Raw genomic sequence first — 26,509 nt, 5'->3', positions numbered from 1 at the left:
CACCTCGACAAATTTAATAAAAACTGCAATAATAACAATAACAACAACAACAACAACAACAACAACAACAATAATAATAATAATAATATAGAATTTATTAATGATAAGTTTACTGAGTTTGCATAAATAACTGCAAGGCAAACATTGACAAATCGCAGTGCACATCACAGAGAGCAGAGAGACGAAGGATACAGTTTTAGAGCATTGCGCGGTATGTCCCTCGTCGGCTGCTGTAAGTCGTCCAGGAAGTCAGGCTGTTGCTGTAATGATTTCATTCATTCATTCAGTACATTTCTGCATGTAGCGTGAATATTACAACACTTGGTAATAAGTTCATCCATTCAGAATGCGCAGGAGAGCTGAAGCTCCGTCATCAGGCAATGAACCTGCCGTTGCTAATAATAAGGTAACGTAACGAGAGCAAGCTGTTTGTGGCTGCAGGTGGCAGTTCTGTTAGCGAGCATTAGCTGAGTCCACAAGCTAACGTGTCACTTTGTTTTCGGTTAGGTACATGTCTGCTGGTGATATTTATATTTATTGGCTCTTACAGTGATTTGGAGCATGAACCAGTTTCTGTCAGCTTTCCATTATTTTGTCCAAAGAGAAGAGGAGCCAAACCCCTAAAACAAAACTGCACTATTTCAAGCTCTTTGTTTGTTTACGGGTTATCTAATGAATATTTTACTTTCAAACGAATCATTGGCAAGCGATCCTCAAAAAAAGAGAGAAAAAGAAAATAAAAAAGAATGAATAAACGATCGAAGCAGTAACACTTTTAGGCCTGACTCTACGACCGAGGTTAATAAAATCCAAACTCCACACTTTTGAAACATTTCAGTGTTTAATTTTAAATCGAAATGTAGAAGTGAGTGTGCAGTCAGTGTGTGAATTAACGTTACATTTTCTTCTTTGCATAAATGAGGTTCCGGATCAAACACGGCCCAGCCAAGCTAAAGTCAAAGGCAGTGTGTCTTACAGCTCCGTGCTCGTCAACATTGGGAAGTGTTTACTTGTGATCATTCTCGTCCCTCCGTTCCTCAACTACGCCTCCCTTCAGAGAGAAGGACAGATGCTCTTGCCTAAAGGTTCACTTATCTTAAAGTCATTGTTGCCAACATCAATTTTATGTTTATCTGCAAAATGGAATTTCATTACTTATTAATTACGTAATTTAAACAGTTATGAAGTTCTCAAATCTGAATGAGAAGCACTCAGCGAGGCCTAATCTTTAATTCTGTTTTTTCTCCCATGTCTTACATTCAGATGGCCAGATTGTTGATGTTGGTTTGGGTCAAAAGATGCATCTTTTGTGTAAAGGACGAGGAAAGCCAGTTGGTAATAAGCTGCCTGTATTTTGTTTTCAATTTGTTTTTTCTGGCACATGGTTCTGTATCTGGCTCGCTTATGTTTTTTAGCTAAGCTCTGCCTGATCAGTCTGTTTTCCTGTAGTCATACTGGATGCACCAACTGGAATGTCCTCAGATGTTTGGTTTCACGTTCAAGAGAATGTTGCATCGCTGACGAAGGTGGGGGTTTGACTCACTCACGTTACAGAATTAAATGGGTGTCTTTCTGAATGATACTGTGAAAAGTTCTAGCATTTTATTAATATGACTGAATTTTATATCTCTAAATATCTGAATTACATAGATCTAGATTAGTCATTTTTGCCATATGCTGTACATTGAGAGTCAGTCCAGAGTCAGCAGTCACACTGGCTTTACCTTTGACCACCATGGTGAACTTCCCCCAGAATCTACTACTACAAATGCGGCTGTGTTTTTGTTGTCTGGGTCGTGCTGGGACAGCCCTTGCAGTATCTCTGCCAGCCTCTGTCAGCCTGGTCTTTCTGCCGGCAGAAAGTCCAGGCTGACAGCCTGCCCCATGGTGTTTGTCTGAAATGTGACCCAGATGAAGTCATAGCCATGTTGCGGAAGGGCCTGACACATAAAGTAAAAAAAGATTGCATAAGCAACAACAACAAAAACAAACATACAGAGCAGTGTTTACGCCTGTATCTGGATCTTTTTAGGGCCACTCAGCCATCATGCATTTTTAAAGCGCTTAAACACAATAAGGCGGGTCTGGACTGTTCTGTAAGGTGAGCTTGGTGTGACTGAAAAAAAAATCTTCTCGCTGTCTTTGTTTGTCACACTGCTCAGGTTTGTACATACGACAGAATGGGACTGGGCTTCAGCAAGCGGCTGATGCAGAATGAAACCACGGGAACAGAGAAGGTTTGGGACATGTCAACGACTGGACGGTGAGCGTGCTGTTTTATGAGACGGTCACTCTGAGCGGTTGTAACTATAGATGGCATATAGAAAACAAACATACCCAATGCAGAAATGCCCTAAACCTGCACTATTTGTAGTAGGCGGTGGGAGAGACAACTCCTCTGGTTGTGAAACACATCCAGTAATATAGAAGTTTATGAGAATGTGCTTCACCTCTCACTTGAATTATTACATCACTAAACATTTTCCTGATCAGTTTGAGGTCTCAACCTCTAGCATCAAGTCACATTTAATATAGCATGATGTTCATTTTGTTGATTATTATCCCATTTAGAGTAAAATACATGATTAAGCTTGGCTTGCTTTATAGCTTACCTAGTGGCTTGTTTGTCCCCCCTTTTTTCAGTTAGGGCCAGGCCTCATTTGTCACATCTGTTTAATAATAAATAAATTAATTAATTAATAATAATAATAATTAAAAACATACAATAGCCAAACTGCCAAATTTAAGGATTTAAAACAATAGTCTACAAATCAGTGGGTGAGCTCATCATAGCTGCAAGATTCTTGAATATGCAGTCTATATTTGTGACATTTAAATGTGTGTTAATGCCTGCTGCTTTGCACTGATTTTACACTTTCAAACTGTGTCACAGTTATGATTTGTCTGTTTAAATTGTTGTAATTTTCTTTCTAAATGAATGAGTTTGCTGTTTTTCACTTGCGGGCCTCCTGTCTCATTTATCGGCTGTTGTTGTATTTGTAAAATCAATTTGTATAACTTTAAAAGATGATGTAGGCCAAATTTTCTGTAATACTGATTGTAGGAAGCCAGCATCTGTGTGGAACATACCTGGTTTAATGGCACCTTTTCAGTTTCTATGGCGACCTCATGTCATGTTTGTATCGGTGTCAGGACACTGTTTCTCAGCGGCGCAAGAGGGAAAGTGATATGGGATTTTGAATGCCCGTTTTATTATAAACCCACGGTTGATGTCTTCTTTCCTTGCTAGAATGCTAAAGGAGTTATTTAAAACCTTTTCACACTACTCTGCTCTACATCACACATGTTGGCCAAGGTGGTCAGTAGGAGAAAACTTACCTGTTATGATGATATGATGAGGCTCGTGACTGATCTGAGTCAGAGTGAAAGCAGAGACAGCAGCAGCTTTTCTAGCATGCTAACCTCCCATCAGTTTCCCATTATACCAGAGTGTTACCCACAATGGGTAAACAAACAGAAGAAGCTGCTGGCTACTCAGCTTGACAAGCTCCAGCTACTGGGAGCTATGGGAGAGAGACACTACAATTTCTAATGGGGTCCAAGGCAAGCGCGCTTCCAGCAACAATAGCAGACTGTGGAAAGGAGCGTTATTACAGAACACTGTCTGAGATGAAAGCAGAGCGGGTGCTTTCACTTTGGTATGTTTTTATTTATGTTTATTTTTTAGGTTTGAATAAGCAAGCACTGCTGACTTTGTTGACCCAGCGGACCGGTTAGCACTGTCGCCTCATTCCTGGTTTTAAATCCCCCCCTGAGGCTTTTCTGTGTGGCGTTGTCACGTTCTCTTCTCATGTCTGTGTGGGCAATGCAGCTTCCTCCCTCAGCCAACATTTTATGACGAAAACCTGTCACCAACAACAACCATGCCATGTTGAAAGTCACCTTTCTTCCCTATTATGAATCTCAATTTGAACTTCAGGTTATTTTGACCAACCTTACATGTCCATGTCTACATGGTGTATTACCACTCATTTGCATGACTTGCTGCCATGGGATTGGCTGATTGGATAGTTGTGTTAACAGACCATAGAACAGAGAAATATTGGTCACCTGGGCATTTCCAAAGGCCAAGTCACCAGTTTGTCAAATTGCTTGGAGCACAGAGAAAAGCAGAGAGAAGCCTTCACATTTGGATGCTATAAAGAATGTTTAAGATTTGTTTTCTGATAACGGGAATAATCATTCCAAATTCTTCCAAATGAAACATTTTACCAAGGATTCTTTTTCATTTCAGTTCTGATAATTTTCACAAGCAAAAACAACTAAATCAGGACAAGACAACACAAAAATAAGAATTGATGAAGAACAGGTTGAATATTGAAGTATAATAAGTGAGGCCAGTAAAGTAATGAGAAAAGACAGCGCGCAAACCGTCAGAGGTCACTTAATTGTAATTTTAATAATCTGTAATAATAACCATTCATCCAACTTCTTTGGAACTGTGCTCTACAAGATATTGGATCATGGGGTGCACTTTTTCCAGAGGACTGCACAGTTGTCCTGTGTACACTTTCTTTTTCACATGATTATCGACTGAATAAATCAAAGAAAACGGAAAGAAAGAAAATGGGGAATATTTTACTTTTCTATCTATTACAAGAAGAGAGAAAACCCTTTAAAGGTTTCTTGGCAACAGGCAGTGTCAGGCATTAATTTTAACCACTGAGCAAAAATAGGCCTTTTTTTGTCTCTTGCACTGAAGGAGAACAATCCTTATAAAGCATTTCTTTTGTTTGGTTTGGTTTGGTTTTACCTGCTGGAAAAAGAGACCTTTTTAGACAACTATTTTATTTAACATTTAACTCTTTGTTTCCAAAAAGAAACAACTTGCTTCTTAAATGTGACACAAAGCAAAGAACCCGGCCTGTTGCGCTGTAGTACAATAACATCGCAGATTTCACTCGGTGTGTTTGCCATAGCAGAGTAAATATTCACAGGGAATCAGTATTACTTTGATAAAGTAGCTGTTTGGGACTTCTCATTAATGTTCTAGCCAGAGACTGATGTGTGCACATCCTGCTGAACACACTCCAGGCCTCCCCTGCGTCACGCAGCCACAGGATTGGGCTCTAATCATCCTCTCTCTGACATTGTAATACGTTTGTCGAGCCTTAAATCTGCCTAAGGAATGAGCAGCCGTGATTTGCCGACGGTCAGCAGTCTAGTTTACCTTGGCGTCCGGCCCGGGGGAAGTGGTCGGCTGCCTGTTTGAGGTGCAAGCAATCAATTTCCTGGGATTCAATATCTGAAGAGGTGTGATGACTCCCTAACCTTAACCCTGTGAGTCTTGTGAAATCTCTTCATTTCAGTGTGACACCTCGGGTTTGATTTATTAGCACAACAAACCCGGGACGAGCAGATGGCTCTCGCAGAGGAGTTGCTGCGCCTCATGTAATGATGATGCTCCCCCTGATGATATAAGTTTGCTGGTGATTGTTTTTCCTGCGGTGTTTTGCAGTGGAAGCGAGCCAGCAGTCCCCCTCCGTTATGCTGTCATTTGGGTTTTTCAGCAGTGCTGTTTATTTTGGTGCCAGATCTGGAAAATCAGACATCAGAAAACTAAAGATACTGCTGATCTGATTTTCTTTAACTGTTTACATTCTTTATTGTAAGATAGAACTGATACCCTTTTGCCTTTTCTCTTATTGAGATTATTTTTGCCTCTTAATATAATAATGATGGAAGCAGATTAGAAATTAATGACATTAAATGACATTACTGTAGTGCCACCTAGCTAAACAGATATGGTGGCCCAGTTTGCGGTGCGTCCTGGTTGTGTGCAGAAGCTCACGAGTGTCGCTGTCTTCCAGGATGGTGGATGATCTGCACCGGCTTCTGGGGGCTGCTGGGATAGTCGGGCCCTTCGTCCTGGTGGGCTCTGAGCTTGGCGCACTCAACAGCAGATTCTACACCCACATTCATGATGTGTAAGTACTGTAGAACCGAAACTGAGGATTTTGGATGAGGATTGGCGTCTAATCCTCCCCCCACACCACTCAGTGTTTTCTCAGAGTTACATCAGTTTGGTCAGATTAAACACAGTGATGCCGGTATTACATTATGGAGTAGCGGGATGGTCTGTTTAAAAACTTTAGATTTAGTTTGTTGTTTTTTCGTTTAAATCGTCTGTAAGTACAACACGAATTCTCTGCTGAAGTAATGCATTTTATACATGCAGTCATGCAATTGGTGCAGAAGAAAATACCTGAATGTGTTTTTGTGTTTGGTACTAATTTTCTGCCAAGTTTACTTTGCAAAATGAATTGAGTTGGGAACCAAAATTACATTTGACTATTGATCGGTCTGTTTGGAAGCTATTTGTTGAAAGGAATATTCAGACTTTATTTGACTTTGATCTGGCCACAAACTGAAGTGATTTCCACATCTCCTCCATCAGTGGGAGAGAGTAGACCTGAATGCATTGAACAGGCTGTAGTGACAGCACTTTATACGAGTGTGCACAGCTAACATGAAGAAATCCTGGCTATGTTGAACTTGCTTCATAGCATAAGAAAGCAGCATTAATAGCAAGGCCACTTTCACCACAGCTGCTGTTTTAGATGAAGAAGTGTGATAACTAAAAACTTAAAAACCCTCAGAAAGCCAGAGTTGTCAGTTGTGTATATTAGTACAAGAATTTCATTGATCTGTGCTCTTAAAAAGCTTTAAAGGAAAGCTGATTATGGAGATGTGCAGGTAACTTTCTTAACATTCGCATCATTAGTTTAAATGTGATGTAAAACACTTTCTGCCATGGTTGTTTACTGATGGTTGGAATGGCTTTGGTCCCAATCTGTGAAGATTGACCATGATGAATGAAGATGATTACAGAGGTGGGGAGGGGAGAGGAGGGTAAAAATTGGTGTTGTTGTAAAAGCCTCTGCTTTCTGTCATCAGCTGTTAGAGGCAATTTTATGGAACAAACTATCATTTTATGATAAAATCTCTTCTAACAGCAATTTCAGAGATGAATATATACAGCCACATCTTTCCAGTAAGACTGCATGCCTGAAAATTTCAGGGTTGTAGCCGGAGAACCAGCTCTCATCATCAGCCATTATCACTTTTTGTGTGACATTTGGAGAAATTGGACAAATTTAAATTAAATTTGCAGTTCTAAAGGAAGCTGGATGTTTGCTTTAAGCCCACATTTAAGGTCCGTGGTGAAATCGCAGGGTAGCCTACAAAGTGAAAATGGTTAGAAAGGGGCTTCTAGGGAGCAGCTCCTTTGGAAAGTGCCTGGACCCGTGGCAGAAGATGTCCTTGAGGGGGATAAGGGCCAAATTTAAATGACTTATTTTGGGAATTTTAGCGGCTGATTAAATCACACAAAATAAAAACTTGAAAAATGTACAACTTTACTTTACTTTTAATCTGTATCTTGCAAGTCCCCCAACTTTGTCAGTGAAATAATAAATCAAGTACCTGACTATTTATTTAAAAAAATCTTCTGGGTGCTGCATTAGTTAGTCTAAAAGAAGTGAAGCCACCACGAGGGGGAAAAATGACAAGATAATGTGTGTGTCCATGCTATATGTTAGAGACGACTGTATACTGTGGATTAAGACGTACTGCACTACCAGCCTACTGTGTCAGGAACTGACTTAAAGTAAAGCACAGCGCTGGTGGTAATGAATGTCATGCTAAAGATAAGACAAAAATAAAATACGTGTTACTATTTAAGAGTCCTTCATGTCCTCAGCAAAATTTAAAGAAAGCTCATTTTAAAATTGGCTGATAGAGATTTAGAAGTTGTTAACCTCACGTGTTAAAATATATCCCAGTATATGTTCCCATCATCTCACATGACTCACCCTTTTCAGAGACAACGAGGTGATTAACGTGACAAGTAGCCCGTACCAGGGTTGAAAGATTTAGGATTCAATCAGGCACAATGTTGCTGCTGTTAAGGGAGAAAATTAAGAAGTGGTGAGTGGATGACACCTTTCCAAATGGAAATATTACCTCGGGATCTGGTGTGTGCGTGTGGTCATCTGTCTGTGGGGACAAATCTCCAGGAAGACAGACGAGATGGCGCCATCCATCTCACGCTCATTACTTCCCAGGCCAGGAGGGTAAAGTGGACAAGAGTAGTCAATGAGTCGTTCTTCATCCGACTGTGTGTGTGTGTCCTCTTGTTGTCCTCAGGCAAGTGTCAGACCTGGTGCTGATTGATCCCATCCCAGAGGACATTTTTGAAGAGGACAAGTGGAAGGAGTACTGGTGAGTTTGTAGTGGAAGGCTTCAGAGGACCGAGTTGGAAGAAGAAAAAAAAAGTAAAGATGCAAAGGAGAGTGAGAGAGAGAGAAGATGGAAACATGTCGAAGAAGCAAAAACTGGGAAGGGATGTGGAGTGGGAAAGAAGATTGAGAAAAGAGGAGCGTGGAAAAGGGAGCGAGAAGGATGATAACAGCTCTGAGGGGCAGAGAGGAGGCAGATAAAAAAGCGAGAGGCAGGGAAGAGGTGAAAAAAAGGGAACTGTATCAAGAAAAAAGAGGATTAGCATGAGGGGAAGGGAGGCAGAGGCGCTAGCGAGTCAAACTCTTCCCTTATTGGCATTTATGGCAAGAACAGTTGATTATCTTTAATGGGTGGGGCTCATTAGCGTGATTAATTGGAGGCCAAAGAAACTCATTAACTGATTGCACTCACTTGAGCAGGGAACAGATGAGGGGGAAGCCGGGGTTGGGGTGGTGGTCGGAACTGAGTGACAGACAGTGGAATAGCTCTGCTTTAATCCTCCAAGCGAGATACATGTCAAGTCAGTGTCACAGCATATATCTCATTATGCATTAATTATCATACGCGAGGTGTTAAGTGGGGGGTTGGTTGTTATTAATGATAAGCAAGAGTTCAGAGCAGGACTGTTGGTAACAGGTATGCAGTGCGGAGCATGGAGTGTGGCCATTAAAAGGTATTTCTCTGCTGAAGAGATTATAATTAATCAGATGTACAATTTTGCCACATTAAGCTGGGATGGCTGCATGATAAACAAATCTCTGGAGTGCAGTTTTAGTGTATTTGTTGTCACCATGTACAAAACAGAATTTAATGCTCAAAACCTGATAGACATTATTGTTTCATTGGTAAATGATTTGAAATGTATTTATATATATATGTTTTTTCTTTTTCTTTACGTGGTCTTGAACAATAGTTCTTCAGACTTTCTGAAGAACTATTTCTTTAGACATTGGCTGCTTTTTCACTCACTCACAGTCCAACCCTTGAATCCGACCATTTCAGTCAGAGTCAAATGTTAAATATATTTAAAAATATGTTTTTGTTTGTTAAGCCACTTTAGATGGACCAATGAGTCATTCAAGCATGATTGAATGGTTCTAACTAAAGGAGTGAACCAGTGTGGTGTGTCCACATAACAGACGACAAAGAACCCAACAGCCTATATACTAGCAGCTTGTTGTAAAATGCATCATTTTTTTTGCATTTCGAACATTTTTGAACAACATTAAGATTGTCTGTTTGCAAGTGATTGCCAAAGAGCGATTAGCCGAAACCTCAGCTTATCTTGGCATGGTGTGCAGTGCGTAAAATAATGAAGAAACTGGACAAGTAGAGGACAAAAGAAATGTCAGGCCTGAAAACCCTATCTGCAGAACCTAAAAGTGTGTACTTAAGAAATAGAAGAAAATCCAGCAAAGACCTGACACAGACCCTGAGATCCTCATCTGGATCCTCAGTTCTATTGTCCACTGAAGCTTCATCAGAAATGGTCTCAGTGGCTGTCAGGAAGCCATTCTTAAGGAAGTGAAACAAGGAAAAAAGGCCTCATTACACAAGAATTGGACTGAAAGTCAGTAAGAAAAGTCTGATGGAGCGATGACAAGATTTGGTTCAGGTGGTTGGGAAGCTCATCTGTAACCGGAAGGTTGCTGGTTCGATCCCCCAGCTCTCTCTGTCCTGGTCGTTGTGTCCTTGGGCAGGACACTTTACCCTACCGCCTACTGGTGCTGGCCAGAGGGGCCGATGGCGAGATATGGCAGCCTCGCTTCTGTCAGTCTGCCCCAGGGCAGCTGTGGCTACAACTGTGGTCTGCCTGCACCAGTGTGTGAATGTGAGAGTGAATGAATAGTGGAATTGAAAAGCGCTATATAAATGAAATCCATTATTATTTGACAGTTGCCAAAATTGAATTATGAGTGTAAAAAGTACATTCAGATTTTGATCCACCATGCAGTACCATCTGGAAAGTGTGTGATTGGCAACAGCTTGATTTTTCAGTATGACAATGACCCCACACTTTATGTCAATGCAATAAAAGCATATCTGGATAGAAAAACACACAATTGCTACCAAACACTATCAGTCATGGATTGGCCTCCCCAGAGTCCCGACCTCAACATTGTTGAAGGAGTGTGGGGTCATCTTGATTTAGAAGGCATCCACCGTCCAAATGACAGCATGGAATAGTCGCCTGGAGAAATCTTGAAGACTTCTCATAGAAATTATAATAATTTCTTTTTTCTTAAGCTGCCAATTGTCTGACTTTTAGATCCTTACATTTTTGGTTGGATCTTGATAAACACCCCTGCTTTTTGGATTGTATTTAGCAGTGGATCTAGATTATGAGCCCCGTCCTGTCCAGGTGAATGCCAGGACCCAAAGTTTCCCAGCAGAGCATTGAGCTGTATGAGGTGATCAGTGTTATTCACGTCACCTGGTTTAGATGTGGATGATTGGTGTACACTGAAGCTTGATTAAAGAAGTCCATGATTTTATACAAGTACTGTGGTACATTTGCTTTGGTATAAATTGTTTCCACCATAATTTTATACTTTAGACATGCTTTCATTAACATAACTGAATAGAAATTAGCTTTATAAAAATAACTTTTTTTTACCAGAGTTGATTAGTTGAATCTTAATTAAATTCTGGCCTTATTAAAAATCAAACTCGCTTGTAATTTTTCACAGTTATCCAAAAGTAATTCTAGATTTATGCCCCAATAATATTAATTTGAATCGTACAAAAATAATAATTTTGGGGGAGTGCATTGTTTTAGCATAAAATAAACTAGCCTAATACTGAGCCTTGGAGAACCACAAGTTACCATCAAAGGTTTTAAATTGGCAAATGAACATGTTTATCACATCTTCGTTTCCTGTGCAGAAATTCTGCTCTCATATCTTTGCACAGATATAATTAATAAAGGATGCAAGGAGAGGCAAATACAGATGCAGACGTAAAGAATGTAAATAACAGGATAGTAAAAGGAAGGTTATTTAGTTGTTCCCAAGAAATCTTGCAACCACTGCTCTGTCTGTCAGTATTAGGCCACAGCCTGTATAAGGATGAGTGAAGGCAGAAAAGAAATGGATCCCTGAAAATGGCCTAATTTGTACGGGACTCAAAGTGGAGCAGCACCATTTATCAGGGGTATGTGTTCAATTATCCTCTGATTAATAGGCATTCATTTCACTGGGTACATGACACGGCAGCAACGATCCAATTACTCTATGGCTGATTTCATTTATATATTGCTTCTCCAAAGACTTACATTTAGTCAGTTTAAAAAAACAGTTCCATCATCTGTGCTTTGATTTCCATGGATGACTAAGTAGGAATGAGGGAAACTGCACGAAGACACAAAGCATGTTCAGCACCAGTCCGCTCGCGGCAGCGTCACCACACCACTGACATTCTTGCATTACTTCAACATTTACCTTGTTTTTTTGTTTGTTTCACAAACTTGCATGTTTTCTCCGTCTTAGATGTAGATTTATTAGCTGTACGAGGTCTTACCTTATTTGGTGGACAAGATAAGTAATGCAGGAGGGAGCAGGACTGCACCTGAGCAGGATTGTGGGGAGACCGTATCAGCTTTGCTCTGGGACTGGAGGATTTACACATCAAAGACCAGCTCATTAACAGAGGCTCTCTCCCAAAATGAGTTCTGTTACATCCTACAAAATGAATCAGCACCATCTCCTGAGAATGCCGTGTGTGTGTTTGTGTGTAGGCGTTTGCTTTTGCACACTTGTTGTAAAGGGTCAGCTTTCTTACTTGGGATTTTGGGCTGCAGACATCGCAGCATGTGTCTCATTTGCTTGCGAGCACAGATAATACCGCCTGATGAAAAATCAAGCGGAGGGTCTATCATTGAGATTAGGAGAAGCCTCGGCGTACGTCTGGACAAATTGCATTCGGCACAAAAGCCAGCCACGGGTCGGGGTCACTCGGCACCGTCCGTTTTTGTTTCACCAGTGTGAGCAGAGAATCATTTGCATCTTTCCACCTGAAAAAGAGCCTTATTTCTTCAATTTAAACCAAACTCGTCAGTATCTATTTATGTGAGCATGTTAATAGATTGGAGTGTGAAATGCATTTCTGAGGCGTGGCTTTGGGCTTGCTTTATCTAGACTTTGAATATAAAGCCTGTTTTTTCATAGACAGCAAAAGTAGACTGAAAAAATCTGATAATCTTTTATTTTCTATTTAATCCATAACAGCAGCATTACATCACTGATTGGTCTGAATACTGAATGTTTACTGACAGTGATGTGATCCCATGTAGTGATCTCCATGACATAATCATGCCCATTTTTTAATACAGTGCTGTCTCAGGGCATTAAGATCATGGGCACTCAGTGTTCATTTTTCAGCCTTGAGATTTCTCCACATTTTGTGAATCTTTTGATGACATTATATCCTGTCAATGAAGCGATATTCAAAGAAAACCATTCTGAAATTGTTCCACAATTTTAGAGATGTGCTTTTTTGCAGTTAATGAAACTGACCTCTCTAAGATGTTCTTTTGGTACCCAATCATGTGACTGACATGTTGCCAATTAAAGTAATTAGTTGCAAGATGTTTTCTTTTAGTACAACTTACTTTTCCAGCCATTTGTTGCTGCCGTCCTAATTTTTTCAGATGCGTTACTGCCATCTAATTCCAAAGGAGTCAATATTTTTTCAATATACCTTCTCTATATTTATTCCAATCCTCTCTGTTTATACCAATCCCTGTAATCCTACCGCAATATAAACTACTGGTGTATTTATAGGTAAATAATACATTAAGCATTTTCAGATAGCACAGCACTTAATTCTTGCATCTTATTTTGAAGGCTACACATATTCAGATGAGCAATTTTTAAACTTTTCTTTTAAAGATGTCTGATAGCTTATAGTTTAATTCCACTGGTATCCTGATTTTAATATTATTATATTAAGATGAACCACCAAGGTTTCTTTTACAAAGAGCCAATCGTAGCTACTTACAGCATAACTGCCCTTTGCTCCAGCGTCAAGTTCAAACTTCCTGTAGCCATTTCAACAACACGGTTTATAGGAATTTGTCCTTCGTGTGCTCACACACACCACAAGACACATCCAACAACACACAACAAGGCAGGTAAAAGTTCAGATCTTTTCTTCCTCAGTCATTCATAAAAGTCCTCATTTATGTACACAGTGGTAGTTTTTTTTTTTTAGAAATGTTCCCAATTTTTTTCATGATGAGTTCCTGATCCTTGATCCACAGGAATTCACTATGATGCTTCGAGCTCTTATCTAAGTCTCTTAACTTCCCCGAGTCTATCACTTCGTCCAGTTTGAACTTGATTGGCGTCCATTTTTAGCCTGGTGGTTAGTAGTTGACACACCCTTGAATCCTCTGAGCAATCTGAGGTTATCCCATCAGTCGTGTCATTGCTTTTGCTTTGGTTTTTTTCAGCTTAATCCAAACGCTCGACTAGGAAATTGGTTTGAATAGAGGAGACATATTTGACCTGTTTATCCCCAATAAGCTTTTTATCCAAAGTGCGGGTTGCTCTTATTTCATCAATGTCACCATGAGACAATTTTAGACTGTCACTCAAGTTCTTTTGTTTCATGAATCAAGTATCATATCTGTAAAGAATCTAAATGGTGATTCTTCTCTTTTTAACACCTCATACATTTTTTGCTGAGCAAGCACTTCTTTGAGAAAGACCGAATGCACAAACTCTGCCTCGGTTACAGTCCTCTCGTTTGTCCATGTTGTCTGTTTTTTCTCATTTCCTCTCTTTTCTCGCTCTGTAATTATGGATGAAAACTGTGTTGACAGTCAGACTGCCCTGACTCTCTAGATGGCCATTTAATGATCAGAGATTCCAGCTGGAATGAGACAGATAACAGCAGAGTTGGTTTTAAGTACCACCAAAACAGTTACACTAATAATGCTGCATTTAAAGCAGGAATTTTGCTGTGGTTTTACACACTCCTGTCTTTCTGCAGCCAGATGTGCACACGTGTGATATAGAACGAGGTTGTTCTGTAGAGTGTCTCAGTGTGGGCCTGACAGCTGTGGCAGCGGGCCTGGATCTAACCCTGAGTGAGTTAGGAGTCCCAAAGTGAAAATGACACTTTGTGCACCATTCATCATCCCGCTGCTCCTTAATATTCTCCACAAAGCACGGACACAGACAGACTCCGAGTCATGATAACACAAACATTTATGCATGCACGTACTCTATATTTGCACATCACACACTGCTGGCCACACAGTGTGCCGCGTTGTGCAGCAGTTAGACACGTTTCGCGGCTCACCTGGAGCCTGCTCTGTATGACGGGCGGCGTATGACTGTCGTTTTGATTGACGACCCTTCGGCCACTCACAGCTGCTGCTGGCGTGATTTATAAGCCAGACAGGTTCAGTCGAAGTGTTTCCATCCGTCCACCCTGCACTTCGTTAGTGGATACATTTACAGGCATAACAGAATTTTCTCTCCTCCCCCCTACTTCTGTATGGTCCCTTCCCTTATTGTGATATTTAAACCTTGCAATTATACTCAGATTGCTACAGCAGTTAATTTAATACTTTAAGTGGCGTTATGTAATCTCTGAGCTCTCTTGCTCCCTGTCTCCTTTTTCCTTCGTTGGTAAACAGCAGCAGCAGTGACGACATACCCACTTGCCCCCTCAGAGCCCGTTCGCTTTCAGCGTCAGTTTGCGTTCAGTAACTCACTGGAGCACAGCCCTGCTCTAAAACCTCCTCGGGGATCCTCAGCTGAGATTGGCAGCAACCACCCAGCCCCGGGCTGCTGTATGGTGGGAGCAAGGGAAGGGAGCAGCGACTATATTTAATATGAGGAAATATGTCTTGTGGTATGTTTTGTGACATGATAATAAGGCTAGTCAAGTTACACAACGCAGTTTCTTCACATATACAGCATGGGTTCTTATCCTTTGCTTCATAAGTGTGTCATTCATTATGAATCACACTGTGGTTCTGAAATGGCTCCCATTGTGGCAAGAGCTTCCTGCTGTCTTTCCCTGACTCAGCTGTTCACTGAATCCCCGATGAGTCAGCAATGCCAGTTAATTGTAATTAGAACCACTGTAACCGTAACTATTGCTGTTATGCTGCACTAATGAAACAGGGCTGTCCTGGCCCCTGTGTATTTACCCCAGTGTAACCTATAGTATTGATGCAGGGAGCAGGCAGGGAACTGACCGTGGTGCAACATTGACACCTTGTGGTTGTGCTCGGTATTACATGTCGATGTTTCACTTTTCCTTTTAATTTAGACAATTATTCCAAGTTATTATGCTCTTATTTCCTGTTTGGAAGGATTCTTAACACTTAAGAAAATGTTTTGTTTGCGAGGTACCAAAGTGTGTCTCGTACAAATGATTGGTTGGTAATCAAGTGAGATGAACTAGCTTCCAGAGTTGAAAGGAAATCATGGATATTGAGGACTGGTTGAAGACAATGTTTATATTATTGTTATATGTTATTCATTTGAAAAGGTGAAATGTTCAAAATGAAAAGTAGGATGTCATATAACCTGGCAACCATCTTGGTAATGCCTCTGGGCACTTATTTGTATAGTTATTGAATCCAGTATTTAAATGAACGTTTTTAATTTTAGAGCTTAATGGCACTGGAAATAAACAACAATAGCAAAAAGCTGCATGTATAGAATCACTAGTCAAATCTGATTTTGGGGGGAAAAAATCAAAATATATAAAAACTCAAAAAGTTGTTCTGAGACAAACAGAGTATGGACAGAATCAGCATCTCATACTCAGTTTTCCATTATGGATGCAGTAAGACAAGAATAACACTGCTCTGACCTACGCCTTTAAAACAATAATGAGTAAAAATATCTGCTAGCACATAGTTGAAAGTGTCATTAATCTCTGCTGTTTGCATGCATGCTCAGTGGAGTTGAGGGACTTTAATATGAAATTGGTTAGCAACAGAAAATCTAGCTGGAATGCTTTTACTATGTCAGTGAACGTCAGCGGATCCTTATGTTGTATTTCTTAGCTACCTAAAGCTAGTGTACTGTCTCTTTTAACGTGCAGTATGTCCAGAGAGTATTCACAGCACTTCACTTGTTTAACATTTAGTCATGTTACGGCCTTATTCCAACATGGATCTCATTTTCTTTTCACTTTAAAATTCTGCACACGAGACCTCGTAATACAAACTGAAAAGGTTTGGTTGAAGTTCCTGCAAATGTTTTCAAAATATAAAACGGTGTACATTAGTATCAATAACCTTTGTTCACTACTTTGTTGCAGCACCTTTGGCTGCAATTACAGCCTCAAGTCTTTCTAAATATGATGCTACGAGCTCTGCTCACCTATTTTTATTTTATTTTTTCGGCAGTTTCTCTCATTCTTCTTTGCAGACTCTCTCATCAGCTTGGATGGGGGAGTGTCAGTGCACAACCATTTTGAGATCTCTCCAGAGATCTTCAATCAGGTTCAAGTCTGGGCTCTGGCTGGGCCACTGAAGGACATTCACAGAGAGGTCACTTCTTTGTTATGTTGGCTGCATGTTTAGGGTTGGTGTCCTGTTAGAACCTTTGCCCCTGTCTGAGATCCAGAGCACTCTGGAGCAGGTTATCATCAAGGATGTCTTTGTACATTGCTGCACTCATCTTTCCCTCAACCCTGACTAGCTCCATGATGCTGCCACCATCACACTTTACAGTAAGGATGATGTTGGCCAGATGATAAGCAGCACCAGAGACATGACGCTCATCATTCAGGTCAAAGTGTTCAATCTGTGTTTCATCAGACCAGAGAATTTTGTCATGGCATGGTGTGTGAATATTTATGTGCATGTCATATTTCTATTTTATATTGTTAATACATTTCAAGCAAACTTTTTTCTCATTATGGGGCATTGTGTGTAGAATTTCCAGTGAAAAATTATTTAAATCTATTATGGAATAAAGGTTGAACTAGTGAAGCACTGTAATTATTGCCCAGGTTTGCTGTAAAAGATGATGAAACATAAGAATCAAACATAAAACCCGATTGTTGAATGTTAAAGGTAGAAATGTCCGGGTGCGATTCATTTCTATGTATTGAAGTATGTTGGAAACAGTTTAAATGTGAGTAGTGCTGCACAACACAAGGAGCATGTCTGTTTCATAAAGGTCGGGTTAAAATGTAAAGGTTACCTCACTTGTTTTTTAATGTGTCGCAAATACAACGTAAGAAGTGGCAAAATGTCACTGTGCTGAGGTCTTACTTTTTTTTCTGTCCTTGAAAAACTGGATTCAGCAAACAGAGGAATAGCACTTCCTGTACTGGCTCGTTTTTCATCAGATGTTAGATTTTTTATGTTATTTCCATGTTTTAGTAAATTTTTTGGATACATATAAAATATATACAAAAGGACAGTTTATTCAGGCTGGGCTGATTAATCTACACTGAGAGAGTCAGAGATAAAGGCCCCATCACGTCCCCGTCCACGTTTATACGCCTGCCTTTTTCTAATGGTCTCTACCATTTTTCTTTTTTCTTAAGAAATCTTCCTTCGGCGTAATAGTTAGTTGAGCCCTCTGTAATAGTCCGTGTTTAAATGTTCTGTGCTCATTGTAATAGTTGGCAGAAGCTCGTGTAATAGTTCGTGTTTTGTGTGTGAGCAGGCTCTCAGGTAACAGAGGCCCTGCATATGAAATGAGATGGTAATGAGGAGGAGGAGGGGAGCCTTATCACTATAGGGCCAAATTCCGACAGTGAATTGCGCAGTTGTAACAAAAGTAACAGAGCGTCCATTCAGCCTGCACTAATCCAGATGGGAAAGTCAAACAGCAGAAAGTCCACGGCACAAACTCATTTCATCACTTTATTAATTTAGATATTGCCTCCTCGCTCCTGTGGGGAGAAGGAGAAAAAAAAAAAGAGCCCCTCTGAAATGACCAACATCGGTGAGGCGTTTTGCTCTACATGGTTCCCCCACTTCGTCTCCTCCCGTTATCTGTTTAATTCATCCCGCCAATCTTGGCTGTCTTTACCCACTAAATTTCCCTTTGACACGCATGCCTTGCTTCGCATAATCCTCACTCGGGGGCAGAATTAAAAATGGAAAAAAGAGGAGGGAATAGGACAGGTGGCTGGAGAATCCTTGAAATAATGTTCAATGCCAGACCCAGCAATGATTTGACCAGATTCGAATTGGAAGGCTGATAGGGAGATTTTTTTTTTTCACCCCTCCTCCTTTATTTTTGGAACCAAGGGGCAAGAAAAGGGTGACAGGTGGAAAATGTGCAGAGAATGAGAAGTCCCTTAAGAGCCAGGTCGAAGAGTCAGTTCTAAATTGTGGTGCCAGAATGACTTCAGGGGAAAACTGTGGAAAGGGAGATGAAAATGTCAAAATGTCACTCTCCGGAGGTCTGATTTGAAAAGTTTTCTCTGTCTACTGAAGACTGAGAATTAGAGCAGTAGTTTCTTTTCTCCCTCTGTCTGTATCCATTATTGACCCGAAGGGCGCGTTTCTTCCGCCGTGAATATGGCAGATGTGTTATCTTTACACGGCTGCTGGTGGCAGTTGATCGTGCTTTCTCTGCTCTTATTTATCAGCTTTGTCTGACCAATCAGCGGCGACGTGCTTTGCTGGAGCAGAGCTCGATATGCCAAGCTACAGTTCTTTGGGTACCGCATATCAACAACAGGTCAGATGGGTTAGTTTACACATGAAAGGTGCGTGTTTGTGTTGGTGATATGATGTGAGCAGGATAAAGGAAGCCTGTTGTGAAGTGCAGTTTCTTTGAAGCAATGCTACCTTGTGCTGTTGTTATAATTCAAGTATTGGTAAGTTTGTGGAAAAGAGCTGATGACATTTTTGATTTATCTGAGGTATGTATTAAATGACAAGAGTCTAAAGGTTGTATAAGAGTGAGTGTGTGTGTGTGTGGGTGTGGGTGGGGGGGGGAACACTACACCGTGGCCAATTTAGAATCACCAATTAAGCCACTAACTGCTTGTCTTTGGACTGTGGGAGGAAGCCAGAGCACTTGGAGAGAACCCACACAAACACAAGGAGACACAGAATGGCTCCACCCAGCTGGTGGATTAGAACCTTCTTGCTTTGCATGCACACTGAAATGATGACTTCATCACCTTGATGCTCCAAAGTCAGAGTACGGCAACAGACCGTGAGCGGTCACAGACCCTCAACTTCGAAGCAACTGTTTCAGATGCAGCAAGACAGCAAATTGATTGGATGTGATCATAGTAATTTTCTTGCTTCAGCCTTCAGTGTACTGCAGCATAAAAGAAAATGACCCTTCTCCTTAAAAATTTGTATAATAATACTCAGTAGACATTTTCCTGATGAGATTATGGTCTGTCTTGCTAGTTTAAACTCTTACTAAATACAAGATGATGTTAATTTTATACAGGTAAAGCAGGGTATACTTTATGGCCCTGCTATCTTGTGATTGGCAAGTTGTTGCTGTATTGTAGTGACTTGTTGTTGTTTTGTTTTTTTTTCATATCTGATCCTGGTTTACAAGCCAAAATTGCAATAGCCAAAAGACTCAAAGAATCCAATTGGTGACCCTGCAGTGGCTGGGAAGCATATAAACGCACATTAAGTATTGGCCAAATTAGAATTTCAGATGAAATTCAAATTGTAGTTCTTTTGTAGCCATAGGGAGCTAAATTCACACGCATTTGGCCTAATGAATGGCAGAAAATGCACAAATGTCAATCTAACAATGCCTTCTTTCAGTGATTGGTCTACTTTGCTCCGGCCTATTTTGAGAATGACCCACAGAAACCAGAATACACATGAAATATATGATAGTCATACATTGTTGAATACCTTGCTTTGCCTGTTTGTTTGGTTTTTATTCTTTGTTTTAATAATTTAATATTTTGCAGCTGAAAAATGAACAATTTCTGTTATTTTTTTTTAAATCCCAAAACCAATTATTCCATTTGTAAAATGATCAATACTTAAGTGTTTAACCTTTCCTTTGTAGGGTGTAACCTGAGGGCTGAAAATGTATAAAACCTGTTCACAGTTGTGTTTCAGATGTTGAAACAGATAGGGCTATAACAGTGCTGAAATCTGATCCAGATCAGACTGAAACAGGCTGTCTGTGCAGGGGTACAGATCTACAGTGTGCGTGCTCTATGTAGGCGCGGGGTACGGGAGCAGTGGCGAGCGGCACTATTGATTGGGCTCCGCAGGCTGAAACCAGTCAATTCAGAGCACCAGTGAGCCGAAACCGATTGGGCCTCCTGAGTTACAAAATCCTGCAGCTCTACTTCTCTCACCTGCTAAAAAAGAAAAAAAAAAACAGTATTTCTCATTCCCCAGGCAAATGTTTTCAAAGACAAATTTTAAGATTTATGGTTGAAAAAGACTTGAGGAAAAGCAAATATTATGTGTGACATCGCGTGAGTTGTTACGTGTGGCCAGTGTTGCCAACTTAGCGACTTTGTCGCTATATTCAGCGAGTTTTCAGACCTCCTAGCGACTATAAAAAGTCGCTAAAAAAAGACGTGAAAGCGCGTATCGCTTTTACTCTCAACAAGCAGCGGGTGCTGTAACGCAGTCAGTTCTTCTTTTAATCTTTTACTCTTATGCTGTTTTGTGGATCACAAGGTTTAAAACTACTTATAAACACACAAACACAAAGTAACTCCACCAGAGTGCCTATTTCGGGTCACTTTTGCCGGTCCAAGCCCGGGTAAATGAGCAGGGTTGGAATTGTGACATTAAAAAAACAATAATTGCTAAAAGAAATTTAATTTGTAGTTCTAAATAAACTCTAAATGCATTTAGGACGTTTTTTACTCACTTTATGTCTCTTCCACGATGTTATTTCTCTCTCCAACAACATAGGTTACAATTATATTAGCGTGACCAATTATGCAAATTAGGTGATGACGTCATTTAGCGACTTCTAGCGACTTTTAGGACAGCCAATAGCGATTTTCCTTACTGAGGAGTTGGCAACACTGCGTGTGGCCTTTCTCAATCATGGCGGCGCCACTCAGAGCCTTAGCGTGCTGTTTTGCGGTTTAAGACGATCTCAGTCATTTACAGCTGTGAACATTAGTTCTCTGAGGATGACCGTCTGTTTAAAGTGTGACTGTTGTAATATGAAACGGGTCGTGATCAGATGATCAGGGATGTAAAATTTCTTCACTTCAGTTCGATCTGTGAGCTCAACAGGTTTTTAAGCAAAGATTGCTCTGTCAGATTTAAATTGTTAATTACATTTATTCACAAACATGATTCAGTTTTTATCTTTCTTGTGTTATAGTTCAGAGCATGTAGCTTATAGTCTGTTTTATTGACAGAGTGCCTTAACTGTAAGGACTTTTGAATCATTTTTCGTTTTTCTCTTTTGTCCTTTTCTCGGAAGAAAAACACAGAACAAAGAAAAAAGCCAACTTAAACAGAACACAACACAGAATTTCAAATTGTACATATCTCTTTAACATTGTTTATAACATGAAAAAGGTTGCTTTATGTGATAATCTGCCATGAACTGACATTACTGCAACAAGCTAGCTAACTAATACCATGTAGCATTTAGCAGCCACGCTAGCTAAATATTAATATCCAATTAGGAATGGATTCGTGAGGACAGAAACATGACACTACTTTAAAGGTTACTGTCATGCTGTTACCACAGGACTTTAAAAAGCCGTAGCTGTTCTCCTGCTCAAGGTTTTGTATGTCTTGTCATTTTTTTCAGGTATAGTAAGGTGGTGCCGTCATTCCAAGCCAAGCAGTTTTCAGCAGCCACGGGGCTGAGCCGCATGCTGATCATACTGGGGGCCATTGAACCGACTGTGAAAGGCGAGGATGTCTCAGAAGAGGTCATTCAGCGACAGGTCAGGCTGACACACTATACAGTGTACATGCGTATACAGTGAAGCATGTCCTCAACATTAAAACACTGAAATGTTGCTTTAATGTTGCGTTTATGTGACACAGCGAGTCCGGTGTGACTTTAAAGCGTTTTGGGAGTATGTAACTAATGGGCAGGGTACAGAGGTGCTGTCATACCGTGCCATCTTTGTAGGCTGAATACCGTTTCCCCCCTCCTTTTTCATCTATAGTGCGTGTTCTTTTAACTGAATTAAAATCAGCAGTAAAAAAGTGATATCTTTCAGGCATTTTAAATCTTTTCCCTCACGTTTTCCCGTGCAGCCACAGGATGGCGCTAGTGCGAGAACAATCGCGTCTGCTCCTCAGCAGAGATGCGAGTGGGTGATGATAGCAGGAGCGTTTGTCTTCATAACGTCAGAGACTGTGAATTTGGCATGATGTGACAGAGACATTTTAAATAAACCGAAATTGAACCCGTCTCCTGGAGCTGACACGATGCAGCGGATGCCCTGCATCTCGTGATGCCTGCTATATTGTAAAACCTGGCCTTTTGACAGGTCATACGGTGTGTGAGGAAGAGGCTGTTAATAAAAGCTACAAGCGTCTTTTGCTGTGTATTGCAGATGAGTTTTTTCCCCTATAGGGGAGGGAGGAGGGGTTATTTTGCATTTGTCCATACTCAGATTTGTCTGTGAATCACACATACAGCTGTGGCACTTCTGCCTGTCATGAAGTCCTGTAGTCATTTCCACGTCCTATTGAAAAACATCAGAGGCTCGGGGGTAGTAATGGATTTCGATGATGAACAACAACAAGCCAGTATCTTTAAAAGCACGAAGAAATGCTCTCTACACACTGATGCCTGTATTAGCAGAAAAACAAAGGCCGTGACAGTCATGTCAGGGACGTTAGAGACAGACTATTAGAGAGAAGTTAATTCCTGCTTCCTTTTTTTTTTTTTTAACCCTTTAATGAGCTTTGAGTGACATTTTTCTAACATCTGCTCACTCATCTCCTGCAGTTGTCTGTACGATCCAGTGACGTATGCTAGGAGATGAATGAGAACGGTTCGTTAAGACGCCTTGTTCTCTGCTGCCAGCCACCCACGATTTGATGGCAGCAGTGATGAGGGACCTATTTCAGCTTTTCAAGTGTTACAGTTGTTGCCAAAGAGATAAGGACATCATTGTGCTTGAATTCTCCAAGGACAGAAAAAGGTTTTTTAGACAGGCTAGTGAAGGTTATAATGTACACACAGAGACTCTCACACACATACACACCGAACTCAATATAGCATGCATTCCATTTCTCAAGGGCATGTACATGTAACCGCTGCTTAATTGAACTGGACCCGAATTGTTTGCCGCAGTGATGAAAGCACCAAAGGGTGTCTGGTTTCATTGCGTGCAGGTGACGGATGAAGTTAAAGGCGAGTTCTGCTCGATTTTGCAAATTCCCGTGAATTCTGAAGCGTGGTGAACTTTTTTCAGCCTGAGAACAAAAGGCAGATTTCAGAAGTGTTATCAGTTTGTTCCTGCTCTGAGCTGGTCTGCTGAATGAGATGGACACTGCCTTCACTGCATTCAGATCGGCTTACTATAGAAAACGTTATCACTTCTTTTCCCATCTTTTACAAATTATTCTGCTAATATAATTTTTCTGTGGAGGAAAGAAAGAAGTTGGGGGCGTTTTTGTTCTCACTGAAAGACATTGCATTGTGCATGGAGCTGTTTGTCCAGGGATCTTGGGTTTTTAGACAAACATAAAAGGTTTGTATGAGTTGATATGGGATTAGAGGCATGTGAAGACAGGTAGAAAAGGTGAGGTTATTAACATGCCCCCAAAAATGACTTGTTAATTCTTTAATTGGAATTGCTCAATTACCCATCAACAGGTAAGGGTACCTGCACAGTTATTTTTAAGTTATTCTAAAGACTCTTTAGAATTTTTTTTCCATCATGCAACTCCAATCAATCCCATCATATTCATCAACTAGCACCACAAAGACCCCAAACACTGATTCAGAAAGAACACAGGAAGAATAGGGAGTCCTGCAACCGATGTGAAAAATTATGTGAAAGGCAAAACACAGGCAGAAAGTTTGGTTTAGTTTTTATCTGTAAAGTGCACTTTGTATGAAGTGTACAGTATTTTTACAAACATTAGTGACATGGGTTCTTGAAAGGATATTTACTTTTAGTGCCTAATAATTTGCTGTTTATGTATAAATAATTTTTTAAATGCGATTCATCACAACAAACTAGGTCTTCTGTTAATCTCGCCTTTCTTCATTTAAGTTCTGTCCGATTCATACATGCACCCTCTATAGGAGCTTTCAGCAGTGGTTTTTAACCACACAAGCCAACATTGCTGCACATCAGTGAGCCTCGGTTGATTGAGACTGTGCTGCCGGTTTCACAGGTTGTCCTTTGGGCAACTTTTGGCAGGTAAACTGGAACAACATGGCAACAATTGCAGACGTTATCACCCAGTTTCTTTGCCATCACAAGTTGGCCAATGTCAGAGTTGATCAGATACTTGTGCTGCCCATTTTCAAGAAATCAACGGTCTGTTCAGATCTGTGTTTGGTTGGAGTAACTAAATGCTTTCAGTCTCAAACGGGGAGAGAATGTTTCACCTGTGCAATTTTGATGAGGTTAACAAGGATACGGTGGATGTTTGCACGCATCTACCTGAATGGTTAGTTTAGTTTTTATTAAATAGTGACCATCAGCGACCGTGTTTTTTGTTTGTGTTCTCTTTTGTACGGTGGCCCTGAGAGGTCAAACACGCTCCAACTTAAGAAAACACCGGCAAAGAGAAAAATGCTGCAAAAGCTCACAAAACACAACTGAAGTTTTTGGGGAGACGATAACGTGACGGAAGTGCAGAAGCAAAAAGTTAACAGTAAACAGCAAAGATGTATCTACAATATGTTAGGAAAACGTGATTTTAAAACTCGCATTGCCCTTTTCTCCCTCACAACATCCATGAACTCTGAACTTTTAAGCGTGGCTCAGTGCAATCCTTCGCTTTTTTCCTTCTCCGTTTTTTTTTTTTTTTCTATTTCCGCTGTGTTTGTGTGTTTTATGTGCTTTGGCAGCATTTTTCTATTTGCTGGTGTTTTCTTAAGTTGGGGTCCATTTGACCTCTCAGGGCTGCCGTACATTTCTGATAACTGTGGAAATTCTTTGTTTTTGTTAGCCTGCATTGATCTTTTGTGGGGGGGGTTTTCTGTTCCTACAGAAATACCTACAAAGTAACCCTGCGCACCAAAGTGCTGCTGTCGATGAGCATTACTTTCTGAATGAAAGTGCAGCTCAAGTAAGGTATGGCAAAGATATGTAGACGCTTTTTTTTTTTCGCCCAGATTTTTCTGGATGGTTTTGCACATTTGCATGTGGAATTCAAAGTGAACTTCAAAAATATTAAACAAAATTATTATTCTCTTTTTTTCTTTCAAAGGGACATAACGAAGTTTAAGCCCCTCTCCAGCAGGACATCAGTGAGCATGCTCACGGGGGACTCCTTTGACATGCAAATGCCAGAACACCTAAACCGAGTGAGTGCCTTTACTGTAACTGCACAACTTCATGCTGCATCATTAGGTCTGGTACAGTGACTGAACAATGCTCTAATAACATGGTAAATCATATTCCCCATGCACCAGATGGTAGCGAAGCTTCAAAAGAGGTTTCTGGAGGAATCCTACCCGTCGGCCAATCACATTCACATAAAAGGAGCAGACCGGCGAATGATCTACAAGAAGCCATCTGCCATCAGCCAGCACCTGAGGAAGCTAGTCAACCAACGACAAGCCAAGCCTCAGAGCGAGTGACCCGTGTCCAAAATGTAACTACACCCCAGACATGAATGGAGTAATAAGACAATCAAGTTACTTTTTTTTCTTTTTTTTAAACATTTCTTTGCAGCAATCTGGAGCGATTGTCTACACGTCTGCTAAGGTTCATCAAGCAGTCAATTTCAGAACACACTTTTTTGCAGAGCTCTGCTTCATTGGAAGCTTTTTAATTGAAGATAACTGGAGGGTATTCAATGTGATGAAGTATTTCCTGTCTTAGATTCATCTTATCTTTCAAGTTGTTATTTCAGGCTCTTCACCTGATTGGCCAGTACCAAAAGAATTAATACATTATTCCTTATCAATGCAAAGGCCACACACACGTCACCGCTCAACCGGATACATTTTTTTATCTCACTTGGTTCTGTCTTAATATTCTGCCATGTTATAGCCACAAGGGAAGGTACATGGAGTCCTCTTGCGCTCTTGCATCACTTCATTTTTTTTACTCGCATATAGCTGACCTCCTGTTTTTTGGACTTTTTTTAAAACTGCAAATCTTTTTCAAAAATAAATCTTTATATATA

At 40.5% G+C, this 26,509-nt stretch overlaps 1 protein-coding gene across 1 annotated transcript; it reads left to right on the top strand.

Moving 5' to 3' along the window:
• Positions 1 to 228: 228 nt before the first annotated feature.
• si:dkey-122a22.2 lies at positions 229 to 26,509 on the top strand. The gene is made up of 11 exons (XM_031740310.2): positions 229 to 406; positions 923 to 1,085; positions 1,264 to 1,335; positions 1,450 to 1,526; positions 2,163 to 2,263; positions 5,832 to 5,948; positions 8,170 to 8,244; positions 21,984 to 22,122; positions 25,367 to 25,449; positions 25,586 to 25,682; positions 25,791 to 26,509. Exons 1-11 carry the CDS (start codon positions 347 to 349, stop codon positions 25,956 to 25,958), a joined length of 1,152 nt encoding a protein of 383 aa, XP_031596170.1. The 5' UTR covers positions 229 to 346; the 3' UTR covers positions 25,959 to 26,509.

Source organism: Oreochromis aureus, linkage group 11, assembly GCF_013358895.1.
Source record: "Oreochromis aureus strain Israel breed Guangdong linkage group 11, ZZ_aureus, whole genome shotgun sequence".
NCBI lineage: Eukaryota > Metazoa > Chordata > Actinopteri > Cichliformes > Cichlidae > Oreochromis > Oreochromis aureus.
Note: the sequence above shows the minus strand (reverse complement) of the source record. Positions and strands in the feature narration are given on the sequence as shown.

Bases quoted from the DNA above. Each gene is read 5' to 3' on its own strand.
- si:dkey-122a22.2 (XM_031740310.2), top strand. From the start codon at position 347: ATGCGCAGGAGAGCTGAAGCTCCGTCATCAGGCAATGAACCTGCCGTT. The intron at 407-922 runs GTAACGTAACGA...TGCATAAATGAG, and splicing joins CTGCCGTTGCTAATAATAAG to GTTCCGGATCAAACACGGCC. The intron at 25,450-25,585 runs GTATGGCAAAGA...TTTCTTTCAAAG, and splicing joins GAAAGTGCAGCTCAAGTAAG to GGACATAACGAAGTTTAAGC.